Genomic DNA, 21,302 nt, shown 5'->3' with positions numbered 1-21,302 from the left:
AAGTTGTTTTTCTTTTTTTACATTTAAATGCACTTAAGTCAGTTATAGGATGTACATGAGATGAAAGCTCATTAAATATAATATTTTTAGGGTTATGCAAGGATAACTGGTTTCTAGTAGCACTGCAAGTCTTGATACATAAGAATACATGAGGTTGTGTCAGCAAGAGCAAGCTCTTAATAGGACCTTTTAAATACTTTTAATACATATTTTTAAACCGCATGAATCATGTAATTTACAATTTATAACTGAATATTGTGCATATGCGAAGTTAGGATGCTGTTAACATTATTAGCTGAAAGTAATGCAATTTCTGGAGTATTTTTAAAATAGCATATGAAACCGCAACTAAATGCTCTCATTGCAATACTTGCCATTTTAAGCCTTTATATGTAATACGTTACAATAAGTTATATGTTGGAGATTTTTATGCTCACTGCTGTTTGTTAATGTTGTCTACTACAGGAAATATGACTTTTTATGTGACAATTTTACCTTTAACCAGACCCATATCATATGGGTTTAAGTTTCACGAATCCTTGCTTTTAAAATCAATCGCTGGAGGACATTCCGCTTACTGAACAGCACGATGAAAGAAACGACATACAAAGTGGGTTTTCGAGCAGGAAGCTGTCAGACAGAGTCTTTAAGGGAACTTTCCTCAGCGAGCGATCTCACTGATTGTTTTTAGCTTTCGCGTGTGTCAAAATGTGAGACTTCAGGTTGGTGGACTGAGCGAATTTCTTGTTACAGCCATCGAACGGGCAAACGTAAGGTCTGTCTCCAGTGTGAATCCGCACGTGTGTGCGCAAGTTAAAGTCCAATGAAAAGCGCTTTCCACATCCCTCAAATGTACACTGTGGAGGAAACGGTAAAAAAAAGCACATATATCATTTATATTTAACGTATTCTAGTTTTATAATAATACATGAATAATAACATTAATACAAAGAAACAAAAAGATTACCTGGAAAGGTTTTTCACCAGTATGAACCAACTGATGCCGTTTTAGCTTAGAACTTTCCACAAACGCCTTCCCACATTCAGCACAGACATGAACCCGCGGCCCATGGGTGTGCAAGTGCTTTCTCATAGCGGAGTTGTCCCGAAACATTTTTGTGCAACCCTATGATAACACGTAACAACTAAAATGTTAAAAATCCTGATAAATTAAATAAAAAATTTAGATGACTGGATTAATTTGTGAAAATCTTTGTAGACAAACAATATCCTAAATCAGCACTTCTAATACAGAAATTTTACATAATTATCATGAACGATAAAAAAACAGTCACTCACTTTGTGAGGACATGCTATCGTCCTTGGAGAGTCGTCTTCCTTTATTTTTCTAGGCTTCATTCTGTATTGTGAAAAACATTCAGGATAAGACATTTGTGTGCATGCTGCTTATTCTAGGAGTTCAATAATGACTAAAATACATGAAGCAAATCAAATTCTGCTAAATGACTGACTTGTAAACCATCTATATACATGTGACTCCACAAGTTTGACATATTTAAAATCGTTCAAACGACCTGTGATTCTAATAAATAATTTCAATCTTAAATAGGCATTAACTGGCTTTGGAAATTAAAATGGTCGTACCATTTTTTCCCTGTTGTTTTTCCAGATATACCGCACAAAATAATAATAATAATAATATTATATATATATATATATATGCATAACAACCCAACAAACTGGAGATCATTATTTTCTGGGCCCAGTGGAGTTGAAAATGTGCATTTAATCTCATGCTTAGGGCCTACTTATAAAACTCTACCCCAAAGAAATCAATAAATGCTGTAAGAAAGTTTCAAGCTTTTGGCCAAATAATCACCTTGCAAACTCCGCCAGCTGTTTGGGGTCCGACAGGTCAATACCAGGTATGCCTCCAGGGGGCAGTTTCTTGCCTGTCATATACTCAGAATAGTCAGGAGGAGAGTTTTCCCCAATAATCTGCTCCTCCACCTCAGTCTCATGATCAACATCTTTCTTGTCATCTGTACAAAACACAAGATTCAATGTTTAACAACGTACTTAATCAAATCACACACACTGTATTCACAAAGAGCTAAACGTTTTAAGGACAAATAAAGCAAACAAAAACTAAATGAACTGACGACTGATGAAGCAACACCCTAGTCATGAGTGATTCATCTTCAGAATAAAACAATTGTATCTATTGTCTCAGAGAAGCAATGCATAAGCAATTAGTAAAAAAAAAAGGGAAAAAAAACCGTCTGGCGCAAAGCTTTTTTTCCCTTGTGCAGCAGTATGTGTGCGTTCCAAAAAAAACAAAAAAACAAACCCGTGACGAACGCCTCTGAGACGCATGCGCAGTCTGTGGGGGTTTACGGCGTATTTAAACAAGACTTCAACCTGGCTCCACGTTCACGTACTTTATTTTAATATTCAAGAAATGGCAAACGTTTTGGTCGTTACAGGCCAAACTCTCTGAAATTAAAGTGGAGAATTTAAAATATATATTGCTAATGCACAATAACCATAGCTACAAAAATAATATTATGTATAATACAACATCCAGTAGAGCTGTGGATTGTGGCGTGGTTTAAACATCTGTATACGTTTCAGCATTTAAAACATTCAGCTCCCTTGTAATATTTAACGTTACCTAAAAAGACAATTACAAACTGTATGAAAAAATTCCAGGTTCAAAGTGAATAACATCTTTTTATGAGTTCACACCGCCCTTTTTGCACACCGACATTTCAAAACCGCAAAAGCTACAATAAATATTTCTGTATTTTACCAAAAACCGCTTTCCACTGTAAACATCTGCATATGTATTGGTATAAAAATACGTAATATGGTAAGCATTAATAGAATCCCTGCGTAAAATGCATTTGTCTGGTAACGGTGCACAAACGGTACTCTAAACTGAGAAATATCGCCCCGCGGCACAGTAATCTCCTAGAGATGTATCTGAATTCCTCAGTTACAAGATTTAAATACGCGGTAACATTTGTTAATCGAGGGATTGAAGCGCCGTGAGACAGACGGTTTGCAGGCAAGCAGCAGCTCGTGTGACTAGGTCCCTCCCCTTCTCCAAACTGAGCTGCGCCATTGCGGCCTGCAGCAGCGCGCGGACTCACAGCGCCTCTCTCCGCTCCCGCCGCCATCTTTCCCCGCTCACAGAACCGCCATGTTTCGGGGCCGCCGCCATAATGGTCTGGAGGAATATGGCGGCGCCCATCCACACTTAAAACATGGCTTCCCATCAAAACAAAAACATTTACACCGGGGCCATCCTCCTAAGTGATCCGAAAATCGTTTCTGACACTGGTCTATCCGGCAGCTTTATAACGAGCTCGAGAGGAAGAGGGCCTACGCGAGGCCTGCGCGAGAACAAAGCACTTGATGCGATGTCAAAACTTACCCGATGCCCACATAGTGACGGAAAACTCCCCCTCCAGTGTTTTGATCTGCACTTGCTTCTGCTCCCATTTGCGTCCGCTCGCCTCGGCAGAGTTTAGGAAGCTCTTTTTGACCACTCTTTTCCCACTACCTCCCCCTTTCTTCATCCTACCCGACGGGTTCTTGCCAGACACGGTCACTAAAGTCTGCTCGATATATTCCTCCTCTGGAACAGGGACGGGAATGAGGATCTGGTCCTCGAAGCTGTCGTCTGCGTGGAGGTCTGAATCATCGCAGCCCACGACCTCCTCGCGAGTTTGGACCAAAATCACCTCCTGATGGTTAACGTGGATCGGATCGTCTGTGACCAGCGGCTGCAGCGCGATCATCGGCTGGTGCTCGTCGTCGTCTCCGCCGACCACTGTCGTCTCGATGGTCTCAACTTCGATTTCGTGCAGCTCGACGATCTCTGTCGGCATCTCCGAGCCGTCGGTTTCAATGTACAGTGTCTCACCCGACGCCATTCTTGGCTTTCTTGCTCTCCGAACTGATTTCAAGCAAACCCTGTGTCAAGTCAACGGCTCGTTCTCCCTCCTACTCCACTAACTAACAGGCAAAACTCCGTCCCACATTGACTGACTCCGTTCACGGACTCTGCCTGAGCATCAGACATGCGAAATCTCGCGAGATCTTGGTCTACGTTTGACCTCATTCTCACCATTAAACTTTTGTAAATTATCCACCAACGAGTTTTTAATCTTCACTGACACACTGACAGTAGCTGATAAACTGTATATCAATAGCAACATTTCATATGAATTTGAAATAAGGAAATATGTAATAATTAATTTTGAATATGGAGTAATCTATATGATTTATCCATCAAGTTATATTGGTTACTCATGTATGTAGTAATAACAAGGAAAATGTTTTGTTAATTTAATTGTTTATAAGCAAATATGTTTTGAATTGACATAAAGAGGATTTTTAGTCGTCATCTTTATTTATATAGCGCTTTATACAATAGCTTGTTTGCAATCACGTGATTCTGATGACGCGCGAAATGCAGCTGGAGGGCAGGAAGTGGTTTTTCTCCATAGGAATCACTAGCAGAAACTCCAAATGCCAGTGTTTTGCGTTGTTTATAATATATTATTATATCCTATAATAACCATTTGCACGCACGAGCATTATCACACGAGCTTCGCTCCTCCCGACCGCAGACGCAGGTTTACAAGCCACTTTTTCCTGCGTTTTTCAATCAAATTCTTGACTTTTCCCCACTTATGAACAACACATTTTCGTACACGATAAAAGCTCCTTGTGGTTTCTCGGTTTGGCCAATTTAAGCATCCATAAACAACGCAAAACACTGGCATTTGGAGTTTCTGCTAGTGATTCCTATGGAGAGAAAAGTTCAGCTCTCTTACAATATGTCTGTGCAATCAGTCAAGCATCCCCAAATAAGCGAGCTAAAGGTGTCAGTTACAAGGAACCAAAACTCCATCGGTGACAGAAATGGAGAAAAAACCTTGGGAGAAACCAGGCTCAGTCGGGGGGCCAGTTCTCCTCTGGCCAGACGAAACCAGCATGGTGTGGTTTAATTCCAGGCTGCAACACAGGTCAGATTGTGCAGAGGACTTGTCTGCTTCCCGTTGTCTTGTGCCGATGGTCACGAGGTGACAAGGTCTTCGCAGGGGATCTGTCTTTAGGCCGCATCTAGTTGACATGGTCTCCGCTGACATTCAGGGCTGTAGAGGTTGTCTCTAGGTGCTGACCCACCATCTGTTTTTTTAGAGGAAACTATAGATTTACAACTAGGTGGAAGTGATACTGTATACGTTCCTTAGGCCTGTTCCACATATACATACTTCATTGTATTTTCTGTTAATGCATATCTTTAAACAATGCTGTAATGTTTTGTATGTGCAATGTAAACGCAAAAATGTGATTATAACGTGATGTTATTAGGTTAGCTACTAATAAATAAATGAATACATTAATAAATAAAATGGTGAAATGGCACCATTTTTCTGTTTTCTGTTTGTTTTATACTCTGGCATTTGTGGCATAATGATTTTATGTCTGTTTGCTTAAATTATTTAACCAGTTATAAAATGTTATTTATTATTTATGTGTGTGTCTCTTTTTCGCTTTTTTTTAATTTTAATTTATCTCATTAGGCATTATATCCTCCTGAGAACCAGAAAAAAAAAGTTTTGTGAATTTTTTTTAATGTCATTACATTGGATGGTGCTTAAGAAACAAATGGAGAAAAACATTTTTGAAAAAATATATTTTATTAATATCTTATTCTATTTTCTAATAGAGGACGTGAGGACTAAGTTATAAAAAAAAATATATATATATATATAATATATATATATATATAGAGAGAGAGAGAGAGAGAGAGAGAGACATGGAAAGGCATGTATAGGCAAAAACAATGTTTTATATTTGAATTTACCAAGTATGTCCTGGTGTCCTCTACAGAAGACATGTATGCAAATTATGCCCTGTTTCGTAACAAACAGTCATATTCTGATTTGAAACCCCATAACATTTTTCTGAGGTGTTTTTTTTTTTTTTTACAACAAACAATTTGAAAATTAGTCAGATTTAAATGAGAATTACAAAACACTATCATATTTCCCTAGAGTGCAAAATTTGATCATTCTGTCAATATCAGTCATATTTAAAGAGCAAGGAGAGGGAGTGTTTATGATCAAATCTCCACATTTGATATCTCTAAAAAGCCCTGAATGTGCTCTGTACAGGACATCCAGACTTAAAACAGTGGCATGTGTGGTCTCAAATAAATTCACTAAAATATAATGTCCTCTACAGAGGACAAAAGTCTATGCCTGGGTCCCAGGAGGATATTCTATACATTAAATCACACGACACAGATCATAACTGTACAATAAAAAACGCCCTCTCGCGGTAAGGCGACGCAAACCTGTCTAGACCAGAATTACAGGAATGTGACACTGAAAATTAAGTAAATCATTGGAATAAATAAATAAAACTTAAATAAGTCTTTACTGTATACTGCCAGGCGTAAAATTCAAAAATCATTAACAAACATTTCACAGTCAGCGGTTATCTGAGGCAAGGTGCCGTTTTCTTAGTGGGACGAGAAAGACTGTGTGGGCTAGGCTGCTCTCTGACCAACTTGATCTCGTTACTTCGTTAGGGTTTCGGTTGAAGTTAGTTACCGTTGGCATAGACTCACTCTCAGGCACACCTTCTGCTGCTCTTATCTAAGAGGGCGTGTCCGAAACGAGTCTAGTAGCCTAAGCGAGGAATCACCTGAGCTCATTACATCAACAGCGCACAGGTGTAAAAATGGGCAAAGCAGTTGGACGCTGGGACTTTGAGTGGGTCTATAATGAGCAACCGCACACATGGAGAAGAAAAGAAATATTAGGTAAGTTTAAATGAAATAACAGAAAGACACTTGTACGTCAGCAGAATTAGCTAAAACTTAATGTAGACGTGATATGATTTCGGTTAGCCGACTGACTTGAATTGAATTGAAATATCCATTTAAGCAGTTGGGAGCGTGTAGATTTTGTTTTCTGGTTGTTTATTTTGTGTTGGTAAAGATATATATAACTACGCTGTGTGCAAGAAGCACTTTATCTCATTACCAGTGCCTGATGTCACGGCATAACTCTGATAAGGTATTCGGACAATTAAGATTACATTTAATCAGTGGATATCTTACCGAACTAATTTAAAATTCAAAAAAGGTTATTCAATATAGATTCTTACTAGGCTACATATAGGCTTATACATTACTGACAACTTTCTCTGGAAGAGCGTGCGCGTGCCGATGAGCGTGTGTGCGTACGTATGCGTGTGCTTGTAAGTGTGAAGAGGGCGCGTACACAGTTTTTTATTATTTTTTTTATGTTTTTCTTTTACATCCTCTGTAGTCGTGTGTAATACATACTAAATATTAACTCCCCTCATCCTGCTTGTAATTGAGATCAAGCGTAGGGAAGCGCGGGGCACAAAGTAACGCGGGGTAAATTGTAACACGTGGTTTAAATATTTCCACACATGCTAGCATAACCAAATTTACAGCATTTACTAGTTACTATATCAACATTATATATAGAAAAAACGTGCGTCAAAAGTCTTTTGAAGATATCGCTGAACATTTATTTTACCATAGTAAAATTATATTTCTGGCTTAAGTAAATTTTTCATCTCAGTTTTTATTACTCATTTAAAATTAGACAAATCTGCTATTATTTTAATCTCCAATCTGTTATTTATCAGTTTAAATTATTTTTTTAATGCTTCGCTAACTTACTAGCAGAAGACACTAACCAGTTTTAAATTCCAGTTGCGCAGATGGGGTATGTTGTAACACTGCGTTACAATGTGCCCTGCCGTGCTTTTCTGTGACATTAGCGATGTAATTCACATTATTTACTTCAATAAATTTTAATGATAAACGACGAGAAACCGGTGAATAAAGACTGACAGTCAATGTTTAATGTTAAGAAATTATTATTTCAAGACATGTAAAGCATTTTGGCTCGTTTATGTGGGCCGTCCCAAGCATGGTTGCGTTCATTGTCAAACTCCAAAATCAGATTATTTTGAATTCTTAAAAAACGCCATTATTTTATTTGAAAATTAATTTATTTGATTGACAAAATATTTTAGTTTGTCTTGTATACTTTTTTTCATTCGATCAGATAACATTTTAAGCTGTTATATGGTTGTTACAACGTGCCCCTCAGATGTTACAATGTACCCCACCTACGGGGCATGTTGTCACATTTCACCTCCAATTTTTGAGGGTAAATAAAGAAAAACGTATATACACTGTAATTATGAAACAAATCGACATATTTGTACTAGACAAGTGTGAAATTATTGTGGATTATAAAATTATACCCTGAACCCCATGTGGATTTAAACAATTTGAGAAAGTCAAAAAGTGTTACTTTGTGCCCTGCTCTCCCCTATTTTTCCATAGGTTTAGTCTAATATAGTTAGGCTAATAACGAGTGTAGACAGGTGAATCAGATGTTTTACCTGCCTCACATCTATCAGACAATGGCTGCAGGGGATGATAATTTGTGTAAACTGATTCCATGCATTATTGGCACAATAGCAGTGGGTCTTGCTTGGTAACAACATTCTAGTCTTATGGCCATAACTGTGAAGATATCATGTCACAAGCTCAATTCCTCATAAAACACATTTATGAGCAGCTTGGAGATTTCAGCATATCACAAGATGGAAGGCCAGAGTGTTTTTTCTTTTTCTTTTTTGTGTACAGAAATGAGGAACTAAAAAGTTGGCACTCTTTTGACAGATCACATTGAACTGCCCCTTGTTGCGTCTAGAGACGCAGTCTTTATTGTTATGATTTATCAGAAAAGCTGTGTTTTCTTTAATGTGTTTTTTTTTTTCTGTGTTTCTTTGTTAACCCTTTGGCTCCTCCTACTCAATCTGTTTGGCAGGTAGCTGATTGCCCCCAGCGGCGCTTACCAGTTAAGAGTGCGCCAGCATAAAAGCAGAGCAGCAACTACCAAAGTTGGAGAAAACGTTCCCCCGAGAGCTTTCTCCAGAGCGCTGTCTTTGTCTTGTCCAGCCTGTTGCTGTTGTTTACAAACTTGTTTATTATTGTTTAGTTTATTTGGGAGTTGTAGGGAGGTGGGTGCCATTTTTCTTGAACCCTGTTTTCTCCTGTTTTGTGGCCAGGAAGGCAGTTAGGATACAAACCTGTTGTTATTTTTCTTTTCTTTGTTAGGTTAGTTAGAGGCTTAAATGATCTAGTTAGATTGTTTGTTATTTTGGTCTTGTCCTCTCCTGAAACTATTGCTTCCCTTTTATTTCCTTTTTAATTTTTTTTCTTATTTTTAATATACCTTTTTGTATTTGTTCCATGAGCTGTCAAATAAAAACCCTTATGGTAACTTGTTGCTTGTGGTGCTGAGCAGGACTCAGACTAGCGCTCTTTAAATTATTTGTTGTTTTGTTGCGTCCGCTTATACCCCTAGATTCACGCAGGACGGAACAAATTGGGGTCTCGTCCATTCGTTTAATCATTTCGTGGAACATATTAGTTTGGTTCTTTGTTTGATAACCTGACTTTTGTTGTCATAGTTATCATAAGTTTCTTGGCAGCTTCGAACTTGTGCGGGTGAGGAAGCGTGTATGTTATAATTGAATTATGGAATTTGATTTGGTCAAGTTTACTTTGTCTCCGACAGTGGAAGAATTTGACCGGTGTAGAAAAAAATATCTGATTGTGATTGCAGAGTTTTTTAATATTCCTGTCAACAAGGAGGCAAAGAAACAAGGCATCAAAGATGTTGTACCGAAAGCTTGTCCAAGCAGGTATTTTGCCAGTAGATTCTAACGTTGGCGGGGAAGCTGCGTCGGAAGAGTCTATTTCCTTTCATAGTAAAGCAGGCGATTTGAGTTCTGATACTTTGATTGCGCTTCGTTTAAAAGAATTGGATCTCGAGCTTAAGCAGGAGCGTGAAACTCGGCTGTTAAAGTTGAAAGCTCTGGGAAATTAAGGCGGACCAAGATATTAAGCTTCGAAAGTTAGATCTCGAAACTCAGACTCTTCATAGTAGGCCGGTTCCATTGCCTAGGTCTCGTCCTCCCTCTTCTAGTGTTTCTGCGCCGATAGAGACAGATTTTGATGTAGGTACGTAAAATTGGTCCCTCCCTTTCGTGAAGGTGAAGTGGATGCGTACTTTATGGCATTCGAGTGTATTGCCAAAAAATTGAACTGGCCAAGGGATTTGTGGTCTCTTTTGGTACAGAGCAATATTGCTGGCAAAGCTCAAGAGACGTGTGCGGCGTTGCCAGTTGAGAGTTCGTTAGATTATGACGCTGTTAAATCTGCGGTGCTCCGTGCATATGAATTGGTTCCTGAAGCATACAGGCAAAAGTTTAGGCTGTGTTCAAAGCTGCCTAGCCAAACTTTCACGGAGTTTGCAAGAGTATGTTACTGTAATTCTCCATCAATAGACCCTGAAAAACACCTTTTGATATTGATATGATATTGTGAAGTTGCATGGGTAGTTTTACACCTCAAGCTCTTTAAATATTAATAATGTATTCTATCGTCTTCAGACTATTGCAGAAAGAATTAGGCGCGCCAGTATTATTTACAAACTGTTGTAGGCCTATATTTAAAGTTGATAATATAAAATTTATAGAAACTATTAAGTTATATATATATATATATAAGTTTATAATATTATATACAAAACATAAGAAATATATTGCATAAAATCTTTTATAAGTAATGCTGAAAACCTGGTGTTAAATTGAATGGTGTCATTGCATTCCAAAAAAAATAAATAAAAATTTAATCATAAACCAATATAGGATTGTTTTTTTGTTTTTGTTTTTTAGTACAACCCAAGGCATCACTTAAGGTTGTACTGCCATCTGACTGGAGTTTGGGAGTTTGTGGTAATTTTATTTACACACTTTATGACATTTGGTTACTCATTACACAGGTGAACTTGTCCAGTGTTCAGAAACACTGCATGCATGTTGTATTATTTTAGGCTAGTTTCAAGATGCTAATTTCAAGAACTCAAGCAGCAGTTTTAGTGTAATGGTTTAAAGGATGATTGCGCTACTGCAGAATGCACTATACTGTAGAAATACTGTATATACTGTAAATTTTTTCCTCAGATTTTTAATGTGTAATGAGATGCTTGTAGTTTTATGTCTCTCATATCACTCTGTGGTCTTTCATGCTTCTATAATAAAACAATTTCATTCAAAGCTGTGTTTTATGGCCCTTTGGTCATCTCTTTCAGATGATAAAATTCAGATTTTTTTATTTATATGCACATAAATGCATACATGTATGCATATAAATGTGTGTGTACTGGTCACCAAACGTTTGGATTAATTGAGTTATTTTATGCTTACCAATTTGATCAAATACAGTAAAAACGGTTATTGTGAAATATTATTACAATTTAAAATAACTGTTTTCTGTTGCCATATATTTTAAGTTCCCTCTGGAGTCGGTCTCAACTGCGTCATCGAAGATGTCACTTTGGGTTATCCCCTCCTTCCTCGAATCTATTGAAGCCTTATGAAATCTCACGGGTGATAATTTGCCTGCCAATGGCGTTCAAGCGTACAATATAGGTGGCGCTAACAACCTTTGCCTCAGAATTTTCTCCTTCAGCTACAAGAAGCCATCTACAGCTCACCGTTGAGGTATGCTTATCTGGGGGATGATGCCTGGATTGCCGCTCCCCTGCAGCGTTCCAGTAAGTATGGCATTTCTTTCAGATGCCTTCCGGACCGCTGTGTTTCTGCCTGGGCGATGCCCACTTAGAAGCAGCGCTGCGTGAGTCCGTCTGTCATCAATAACAGGTGGACCTTATGGACTCCGGTGATGAGTTCATGCCGACTAAGCGTCCGCATTCGTCTCACCCAACCCTCTCCGGGCATGGAAAAACATCCAGTCGCTCACTCAAGAGCACAATAATAAGCAAGCCCCCCGCCTCAGGGCAGCAGTCTGCTGTGTACAGAAGCAAAGTTGCCGGTGCCATGCCGAAAATTGATCGTCTGCCGAAAACTGATTGCCGTCCGCGTCCGTCCGTTTTACACTTCCCAAAAAGTGATTAGCCTACAGACACTACTTATTGAGTGAACTGTTCTTTCTGCCTCAATGACTTGATTTCATTCATTGCTGTTATATTTGATAGATTCTAGTTCATTCAGTCCTTTTTACCTGTTGAAATACCTTTTTTAAATGGCCAATAAAACCCATAAAATGCAGTTTTACATTTGCCAAAAAGTGAACTGTTCTTTCTGCTTCAAAATGACTTGATTTCATTCATGGCTGTTGTCAAAGTATTACAGGTAAAAAGGACTGAATGAACAATCTATCAACTATAACAACAATGAATGAAATCAAGTCATTTTGAGGCAGAATAACCAACCTGAGAGACCATTTTGAAGGCTCAGGAAACCTTTGCAGGTGTTTTGAGTTGATTAGCTGATTGGGATGTCACCATATTCTAATTTGTTGAGATAGTGAATTGGTGGGTTTTTGTTAAATGTGAGCCAAAATCATCACAATTAAAAGAACCAAAGACTTAAACTACTTCAGTCTGTGTGCACTGAATTTATTTAATACACGAGTTTCACAATTTGAGTTGAATTACTGAAATAAATGAACTTTTCCACGACATTCTAATTTATTGAGATGCACCTGTAAGTACCCACTGCCTCAGAGCAGCGGTTTGCCATGCACAAATCTCAGTGCTGTGACCTGCTGTGCACAGAGGAGGAAGCGCTTCGATCGCTCACTCACTCTAAGCAGTAAGCAGCCCCCCACCTCAGAACGGTGATTGGCCATGTATAGAGTAGAAAGCGTTAGCCACTCACTCGCTCATGCGATATAAGCAGCCCCCCCATCTCAAAGCGGCAGTCTGTGCTATATAAAATGCTTCGGCCACTTGCTTCCACTGCCTTCTGTGTTGAACTCCGGCTTTGACGCGGTTTTCTCATGTGGGTGTGAAGTATTCTCTTTTTTTCAGGTAAGATAAAGTTCCAAATAAAAGCATAAAGTTAAGTGCTTCTGTCCATGTCGGATTGTACGGAGGCGTGACATGCTCTTTGATATTTGTGGCCACGCCCCTCTCTGGCACGTGTTTCAACTAGGTCGTATAGGCTGATATGCAGTGCCATTGCTAGCACTAATAACTACTGCATATGCAAAACTGATGAGCATTCATGCTGCAGCTTTCTGTGTTCTATTATTTCAGTAGTATTCAGGCCAGGGCCGTCCTTGGCTGACGCGGGGCCCCCCTCGGTCCATTCGACGCGGGGCCCCCTCAAGCGCGGGTCCCGGTGCGACCGCACCTGTTGCACCCCCCTAAGAACGCCCCTGATTCAGGCACTACAGCTGTAGCAATCTGCCCTGATTTTGTGCTTATGATCTTGGTTCTTCTCGAAACAGATTTATGCTGGACGTTGTGAATATATTGTCACTCGTAAGAGCTGGTTTAATGTTGTATGCACCAATAAGCTTGTTGCATGTCAATTAGTCTGCATAATTCTGCATTTCATTAGTCCAGTGTTCCTCGAATGTGTACATTCATGGAATGTTTGAACCATCCAGAGAATGCGACTGGGCTTTGTTGTGATGCGAGCTCGCATTTCACAGGGGTGCTCACAGTTTGTAACTTATACTTCCATTCATTTCGAGCAGAGAAGTTTCTGCCTTTTAAGAGTTCTCAGGAAGCACTCAGGCTGATGGCTGCGGCTTTGGCAGAGTGCTTTGCTTTGCTCTCACTCATCGCCGCTACAGTGGACAGAAGTACAGGTGTTGGCACGATCGCCACCATTAACCGCACAGCATGGTTAGGCTTGCCACCAGTTCCAACATTATGTAATAGTGTCTGTGTTGCTGCCGCATGCATTATTTGGCCACCAGCACCCTGTGATGGTGCAGTGCTCACACTGTGGATGTCACGTATCCTGGGGTAAACATTACTAGGCGATAGTGCCGTCACCTATCCATGTGTCTGCGGTGCTGAATGGCTGCTGTTAATGCAGTCTGGAGACAAGCACCGACATGAATGCTGGCAGTGAGTGTATGGTTAATCCAGGATGCAGGTGAGACCGCTGTCCTTTACAGCGTGTTTGCAGTAGTCTAATGCTTGTGCGAATTGCTCTTATAGCTGCTATGCCGCTGAACTTATGAGTACTTTGCATCACAGGAATAAATTACATTAAAAAAAATATTTAAATAGAAAACGGTTATTTTAAATGGTAATATTTCACAATATTCTTTTATTTTTGATCATTTTTGATGTTTTGGTGAGCATAAGATTTTTAAATATAATTACTATTCAAAGATATCATCTCATGTTTTTAACATTGTTCTTTCTCTTCAGCAAAGTATCCTGAAATCAAGTCTTTGATGGGTCATGATCCCCAGCTGAAGTGGGTCGTGTCAGGGATGGTACTCACCCAGCTCCTGGCGTGTTACATGGTCCATGAGGTCTCCTGGAAATGGGTGTTGTTTTGGGCATATGCGTTCGGTGGCTGCATCAACCACTCTTTGACCCTAGCCATCCATGACATTTCACACAATGTGGCCTTTGGCACTAAAAGGGCACGCTGGAACCGCTGGTTCGCCATGTTCGCCAATCTCCCGATTGGCTTGCCTTATTCAGCATCCTTCAAGAAGTACCACATCGACCACCATCGTTATCTCGGAGGAGATGGATTGGACGTAGATATTCCTACCGACCTTGAGGGCTGGTTCTTCTGCACCCCAGCCAGAAAGGTGCTCTGGCTCTTTCTCCAGCCTTTGTTCTATGCGCTCCGTCCGTTGGTGGTGAACCCCAAGCCCGTGACCAGGTTGGAGATGCTGAATGCGGTCGTGCAGTTTGTGGTAGACATTATCATCTACTATTTTTGGGGTCTCAAGCCCATAGTCTACCTCATCGCTGGCTCTATACTGTGTATGGGCCTGCATCCCATCTCTGGACACTTCATCGCTGAGCACTACATGTTTATGAAAGGTCATGAAACCTACTCTTATTACGGCCCTCTCAACTTAATAACCTTCAATGTAGGATACCATATGGAGCACCATGACTTCCCCAGCATTCCTGGCAGCAAATTACCTGAGGTATGAGTTGGGCTATATTTCTGTGTTTTTAGGAATATGCGGTATTAAAATTCTGGCCAATACAATAAGACCATGATTGTGGCAGATATTAAAATTATACTTTTTTTTTTTGTTTTGTTGAAAAATAAAACAAATGAAATAATTTGCTTTTACACATTGCAAGTGAATTTAGGCATCATAATATAATATATAGTATGAAAATGAATATTTAAGCATTCATGGATATTCAGTGAACAATAAATCAATGTTTTAAGATGACAGCGAATTGATGACGGCAAATGTAATCTAAATGTAAAATTAAAGGAAATGAGCACACAAAATTAAATATCCAATACTGACTAATACAATAAAATAAAATAATCATGATTATTGACTAATAACCGATATGTAACCAATATATTGTACATCTCTATTGCCATTTCTTTTCTTTTAATGAAAAGTAGTTTAAAGTTGCCAAACAATCAGATAACACCAAAGCCTGTAATTTTATTCTTAAGATAAATTCCAAGAAGTTCATAAGTTCAATTCCAAAACTTTTTATTTCTCAAACATTTTCTTAACTTTTTTTTTTTTTTTTGCTTAAGCTAATGAACTTCTTTCTTTAGATGATTTTAGTGAATCCGGCCCCAGAATTTTAATACTTCTCAGGAAGTGTACTTTTCAGATTAGAGCTTAAGTGGAAATGTCATGGGAATGTAAAACCTTCTATTGATTTTGACAATGTTACTGATTAAAAGGAAGAATGTGTGAGACTAACTAGAAAGACTAATATTTGATATCAGTGTCCATAAGGCAATTTAATTGCATTTATAGCTTATAGACATCACACCTTCAGTGTGAAAGAACCCCAAGGCATGTCTGTAAACTGATTACTCATGCAGTGCACTGTATCTGGTAAAATTTTAACCGTAAAGTATAATTATTCGCTGCATTGTATTTTGTTCGTATTCTTTGGTTCACATACTGTATTGTATATAAACTGAAATCTCATTATCAACGTTTCTGGTTATTTACGGACCTTTCCCATTTTGCAGGTCAAGAGAATTGCAGCAGAGTACTATGACTCACTCCCTCAACACACTTCCTGGATGCGAGTGCTCTGGGACTTTGTATTTGATGATGCCATCGGCCCCTACGCCAGAATCAAGAGACAATACAAACTTGGCAAAAAGGAATGAATTAGGTATTAGACTACTGATCTAACCAAATATATAAGGTATTTACACAAAGTTCTACACAAATCTGTGAGGCACTTGCAGGCATTAAATTAAAAAGGAACAAACCCTTTCACGCGTGAACCTGCATACCCTTTTCATTCTGTCACAGCATTTCATCATATAGATCCATCTGTACAATGTTTGAACAATAACTGCACATTCCCTGCGCCTGGGACTGTTACATGATTTGTGGTTTACTGTTTGGATGCATCAAAGCCCAGCTAATCTTCTCAAATTCTTTCCATACACTCATTCCTAATTAAGACATGAAACTTTGTTTAGATCTTTTGTTGTTCTTATAGTATCCATGTTTAATATCAATGCAGTTATTTGTGATTATCACCTTTGCCACTTTCTCAACTAAATCCAACTACTGAGATGCCAGTTAATATGTACCCGGGGAAAGAAGTGCTGAGATGAAATGATTAAGTGGACTTAAAATGCCTTTTCATCAGAGGCTTTTTTGAAAACTGAATATTTAATTGTTTTATGCACTGTTGTATAACTAGAAGTCTTTAAATATTTTTGTTTAATACATTCTGTTGTTTGCACTGTGAAGGTTTAACTATGAACACCATATTGTTGTGGAATAGATTTGTTCAGCACAATGTATTTCAATAAATTCTTATCTTACATGATGAATCTGAATGATGGCAGAGAGATTTTGTAAGGGGTCGTTTTTTAATGTTCAATGAGAATGTTTTTAATAGAAGCATGAGACAAAACTGTTTAAAAAGAAAATCTTTTTAAATTCTTTTAATTCCATCAATCTCACACTTTCAACGTTTAATTGAATTGTAATTGCTGTGAAATATCAACATCAAATTTAAAAATCAGGATCAACCTAATTAAACCAGGATACATTGTACGTTCAAACAATTCACCTAATATTTTAAAGTGCAAATGAAGCAGTCAGTCAAGTTTACATTATTTAGGAAAATAACTTCCATTTTAATAAAAAAATATATAACAAACATGATTAATGTAACCATTGTAAAGAAAAATGGTTGTTTTGTTATAGCTTTTGGAGCAAGTGCGCCGCCATCTTGCAGTAGGCCTACTACCGCGTGTGACGTCACGGGGTTGGTTCGCTCCTTTGGCCAGTAAAGTAATATAAGCATTTCTTTACATTTTGAACACACGCTTGTTTTGAAATGGAGGAAGATTACATTGAAAGCACTGTTAAGTCCATAATAAGTGCAATTGCCTATGCATTTGAGCCGATACGGCGATGGGACCGAGCAGTATTAGAGGGGTTGAAGTCGTCGTGAACCTGCTGGTTTGGGGTAAAGTGCGGATCGGAAACAATACTCGTTTACGTGGATACTCCTCAACACTAGCTGTCATTCCGACGTGCTTTTGTGTGCATTTGCTGATGAAGGCGCGAAAAAAAGCTAAATTTGGTAGCCTACTCACGTGCCGTCAGCGCCCAACTGTGGCTTTTTGTGTGTGAAAAGGTCTATCACAGCGTGTAAGTACCGCATTGAGATCTAGGCTATTTCATGCTGTCTCATGCTTGAATGGCTTAAAACACTTTAATATTTAAACTGACAAGGCATAAAACACATGAGAATGATAAACTTTGAGGAAGCAGCACTGGTCCGATTGTTCAGATAGGTGATTAGTTAAACACATGTCCTGTTAACAGCAGGAAAGCTGTTTGTATTCAGGCTAATATTCGCAGGTGAACATAAAATATGATACATACAACATGAACCAGTCAGTGTAATGCATATGTCTTAATGGTCTGACATAACAATAAATTGCGAATGATATTGCATTAAGTGTTGTTTGTTTACATCACGTTGCGCCTCACATTATGAAAACAATGTTTGGGATACCACGATCAAAACTTAGCATATAGACAGTTTGATGTTGAATATTCATGCAAATTATGGTGAAAACCAAATTATTTGTGTGTTAAAATAACCTTTGTGTGTTCAAATGTAAAGAAATGCTTGTATTACTTCACTGGCTATCGGAGTGAACCAACCCCGTGACGTCACACGCGGTAGTACTGCAAGATGGCGGCGCCCTTGCTGCAAAAGCTGTAACAAAACATCCTTTTTTCTTTAAAATGGTTACATTAATCATGTTTGTTATATATTTTTTTTATCAAAGTGGAAATCACTTAACTAAATCATGTTAACTTAACTGACTGCTTCACTTCCACTTTAAGCCACTTTCAATAACGTTATGTGTGTGTATATATATATATATATATATATTACACGTATATATTTCCATGTCCATCTCTTGAGCTCATTAAAAGAGCGTCTATATTTAACCTCATACCTCCAAATCAGTTCTACTGAACTTCTGCATTGGCCAAAAAACAAACAAACAAAATAACCAAAATGTCTCAAACTGTTTCAACTATAGTAGTTTGCTGACAGTTTAGCACAAATGTGTGCAGTTTGTACTTAAAACCAAAGAATAAGAGCAGTAATATAAAATATAAAAGGCTGTCGTGCAACTTTGTATCTCTCTCATTTAATATAATACAATTCTTAACAATAATAACAATGACCAATGAAATGATAAAAACTTAGAAAACAAAAATATCTTCATCGATTTCCAATTTGTTGACTTTAAGACTTGAAAGAGCGAGAGCAGCAAGCTGCACAGTGGACTGTCTCAACGTTCATACTGGAGGAAATAGAAATTTCAGTGTGAAGGTCTATATTTCCATTTGCTTGTTCATTCACTCATCCCTACACACAATCACTCGCTCCAATTCCTTCTGTTCCTCCGCTTTCCCTTGTCCTTCTCAATAATGCCTTGTATCTGCACAAGATTTCTGCAACTGAATTTTCCATAACGTTGCAGACATGCTGCGAGAACATTTTCATGTGCGCTTTCCTGTACTTCCCCGAACCTTCAGTCGTCATTTGTCGTAGTCGTTGACATTTCTTAAGACTATGTGGAGTCAATTCTCAGCAGTTCCCTTCTAATGGCTGAACGAAAAAGAGAAAAATGTTTATTATTCTCAAGAACTGAAAAGATACGTATAATTTTTTTTTGAGTGATCATGCATCCTAAAACTTACCATCGATGATTTCTTCTTTTACTTTCTGCAATTCCCGCACAACCTCCTCCAAGATCTCCTTTTGAACACAACAGATTTTATCATCGTTAGCAGGCCAGTCTGTCCTCATTTTTTACACAATATACAGCACAATAATATGCCATTTTGAAAGATATTCTGAACTAACCTGTTTCATTCTGTCAAAGTCAAATGACTCAGCATCACTGGTGCTTCCGATTGGTTTTGCCCTGTACAATGTTCATCATAAATATTTAAATGCAATTTGAATGATCAAAAATGTACCTGCAAGTCATGTTTGCTTTTAAAAAAACGTGTGGATATATTAAATATTAATATTGCTTTTTGATGCAATCTCAGTTTTTATAACCGGTTCTTTTTCAGAGTTCAAAGAGGTCATTTTCCATGTGTTTACACAAACATTCGATGCAAGCTTACACAAAACATAAAACCTACATTTTGTGGTTGTCCGTAAGCGAGCAGAACCGGCTTTGTTTGCATTTAGGTCATTCCAGGCTCATGTTGCCCAGGGCTTTACTTCCTTAACATGACCATTTGTATTGGCAACTGAGCAACAGACATTTACTCACATTACTCACAAACTCTAAGCTTGATCAAATCATTCATTTCACTGCTCTGGTGCAATCCTTCGGGGAATGCCTCAACAAATGTCAATTTTAAAGGAACTAAATGTTTTAAAATAACAAGAAACAAGAAGTCAAGTGTCAAGAGACAAAGAACTCACAGAACAGAGTGAGGAATGAAATGTTTACTGCATAGTAAACCTGTTAAAAATACCTTGACACAGCTGAAGACTTGTCTGCAGAGTTTGCTCGTTCCCATGGCTTCTTCACAGGATCTGAGGAGAACATTCAGAAACATTTTTATTTTGCTCACCAAATCTAAATACATCTCATAATTTACCATACAAAATATATGATCAAATTAATATATTTTTACTAAAAGGTTTTTAGTTTTCTGAATATCCTAAAAAAAGAAATGTATCACGGTTTCCACAAAAATACAGTTGTTTTCAAAAATAATACGAAATGTATCTTGATCAAATCAGCATATTAGAATGATTTCTGAAGGATCGCGTGATACTGAAGACTGGAGTAATGATGCTGAAAAGTCAATTATAAACAATTATTTTAAATTATAATATAATTTCACAATATTAGTTTTTACTGTATATTTGATCAAAAATGTAGCATTGTTAAGCATTAGAGACTTCTTTTAGAAATATTTAGAAAATTACCGACCTCAAATTTTTGAATGGTAGTGTATATACAGTATACATTGCTAAATTAACAAAAAAATGGTTTTGTAATTAAAAAAACACCACCTGAATTTTGTCCACGAGAAGATGAAGGCGATCCATTCGACTCCTCCTGCAAGAAAGAGATATCAGACTGATGTAATATACAATGAAAGGAATTGAACAGAAATACACAATCAGTGTGCGTTTTGACAAATAGTGTACAAAAGTCATACATTTAGACTGTCTTCTGGTTTCTCTGAGGCCTTCCTCCTACAGAATGATCATATTTAACAATCAAAATTTGTATTACCACAAGTCATGGGTCATTAGTTATGGAAAAAAATAGGACAGGAAATGGAGGCGTTCTGACCTCCGTGCTAAAAGGGCATTCATCTCCTGCATGAGACCCTCTCCACCTCCTCCACTGCCTCCACTGGAGCGATTGGCATCGTTCTTGCTACTGCTTTCCTCTGTCTAGAAAAGATAAAACATGAAATAATTAGGCAGCAAGATACTATTATTTAACTTTTTGCATAAAAAAAAAAAGAAATATGTGAAACATGTTGAGGTTTGAGAAAGATAAGTGCCACTCACCCGCTGAACTTTTCGCAGCTTGGCACCAGCTAGAGCTGCAGCCAGACCTGACGGAGCAGAACCTCCACCAGCCGGCAGTGGAGGCGGGGTAGGAGGGGGCCCTGTGGCGGGTGGTGGAGGCCCGGGTGGGGGAGGCCC

General features: G+C 38.3%; 3 protein-coding genes across 4 annotated transcripts in view; 1 reads left to right on the top strand and 2 right to left on the bottom strand.

Moving 5' to 3' along the window:
- Positions 1-600: 600 nt before the first annotated feature.
- yy1a (YY1 transcription factor a) lies at positions 601-4,133 on the bottom strand. Its single transcript, XM_016544694.1, has 5 exons — positions 3,401-4,133; positions 1,841-2,003; positions 1,300-1,360; positions 968-1,126; positions 601-857 (listed from the first exon to the last, which is right to left on the bottom strand). Exons 1-5 carry the CDS (start codon positions 3,900-3,902, stop codon positions 675-677), a joined length of 1,068 nt encoding a protein of 355 aa, XP_016400180.1. The 5' UTR covers positions 3,903-4,133; the 3' UTR covers positions 601-674.
- Positions 4,134-6,714: 2,581 nt separating this feature from the next.
- Positions 6,715-16,904, top strand: LOC107733197 (sphingolipid delta(4)-desaturase/C4-monooxygenase DES2-like). Of its 2 annotated transcripts, none has more exons than XM_016544747.1 (3): positions 6,715-6,808; positions 14,304-15,046; positions 16,081-16,904. In XM_016544747.1, the coding sequence occupies exons 1-3, from the start codon at positions 6,727-6,729 to the stop codon at positions 16,222-16,224; spliced, it is 969 nt and encodes a 322-aa protein (XP_016400233.1). In that variant the 5' UTR covers positions 6,715-6,726; the 3' UTR covers positions 16,225-16,904. The 2 variants fall into 2 exon arrangements, with proteins under 2 accessions (XP_016400233.1, XP_016400234.1); XM_016544748.1 differs by lacking the exon at positions 6,715-6,808 and adding an exon at positions 13,967-13,994.
- Positions 16,905-18,447: 1,543 nt separating this feature from the next.
- Positions 18,448-21,302, bottom strand: part of LOC107733132 (ena/VASP-like protein) — a 25,966-nt gene continuing 23,111 nt past the window's right edge. Inside the window, exons 8-15 of the mRNA XM_016544636.1 lie at positions 21,165-21,302; positions 20,941-21,044; positions 20,804-20,840; positions 20,655-20,700; positions 20,108-20,168; positions 19,479-19,539; positions 19,313-19,370; positions 18,448-19,220 (exon numbers count right to left, since the gene is read on the bottom strand). The exon at positions 21,165-21,302 is cut by the window's right edge and continues 28 nt beyond it. Of these exons, the coding sequence (XP_016400122.1) occupies positions 19,183-19,220; positions 19,313-19,370; positions 19,479-19,539; positions 20,108-20,168; positions 20,655-20,700; positions 20,804-20,840; positions 20,941-21,044; positions 21,165-21,302 (543 nt within the window). The 3' untranslated portion in view covers positions 18,448-19,182. The remainder of the gene's footprint in view (positions 19,221-19,312; positions 19,371-19,478; positions 19,540-20,107; positions 20,169-20,654; positions 20,701-20,803; positions 20,841-20,940; positions 21,045-21,164) is intronic.

Source organism: Sinocyclocheilus rhinocerous, unplaced genomic scaffold, assembly GCF_001515625.1.
Source record: "Sinocyclocheilus rhinocerous isolate Xijiao unplaced genomic scaffold, SAMN03320098_v1.1 scaffold8, whole genome shotgun sequence".
Taxonomy (NCBI): Eukaryota; Metazoa; Chordata; class Actinopteri; order Cypriniformes; family Cyprinidae; genus Sinocyclocheilus; species Sinocyclocheilus rhinocerous.
This window is presented reverse-complemented; position numbering and strand designations above follow the sequence as displayed.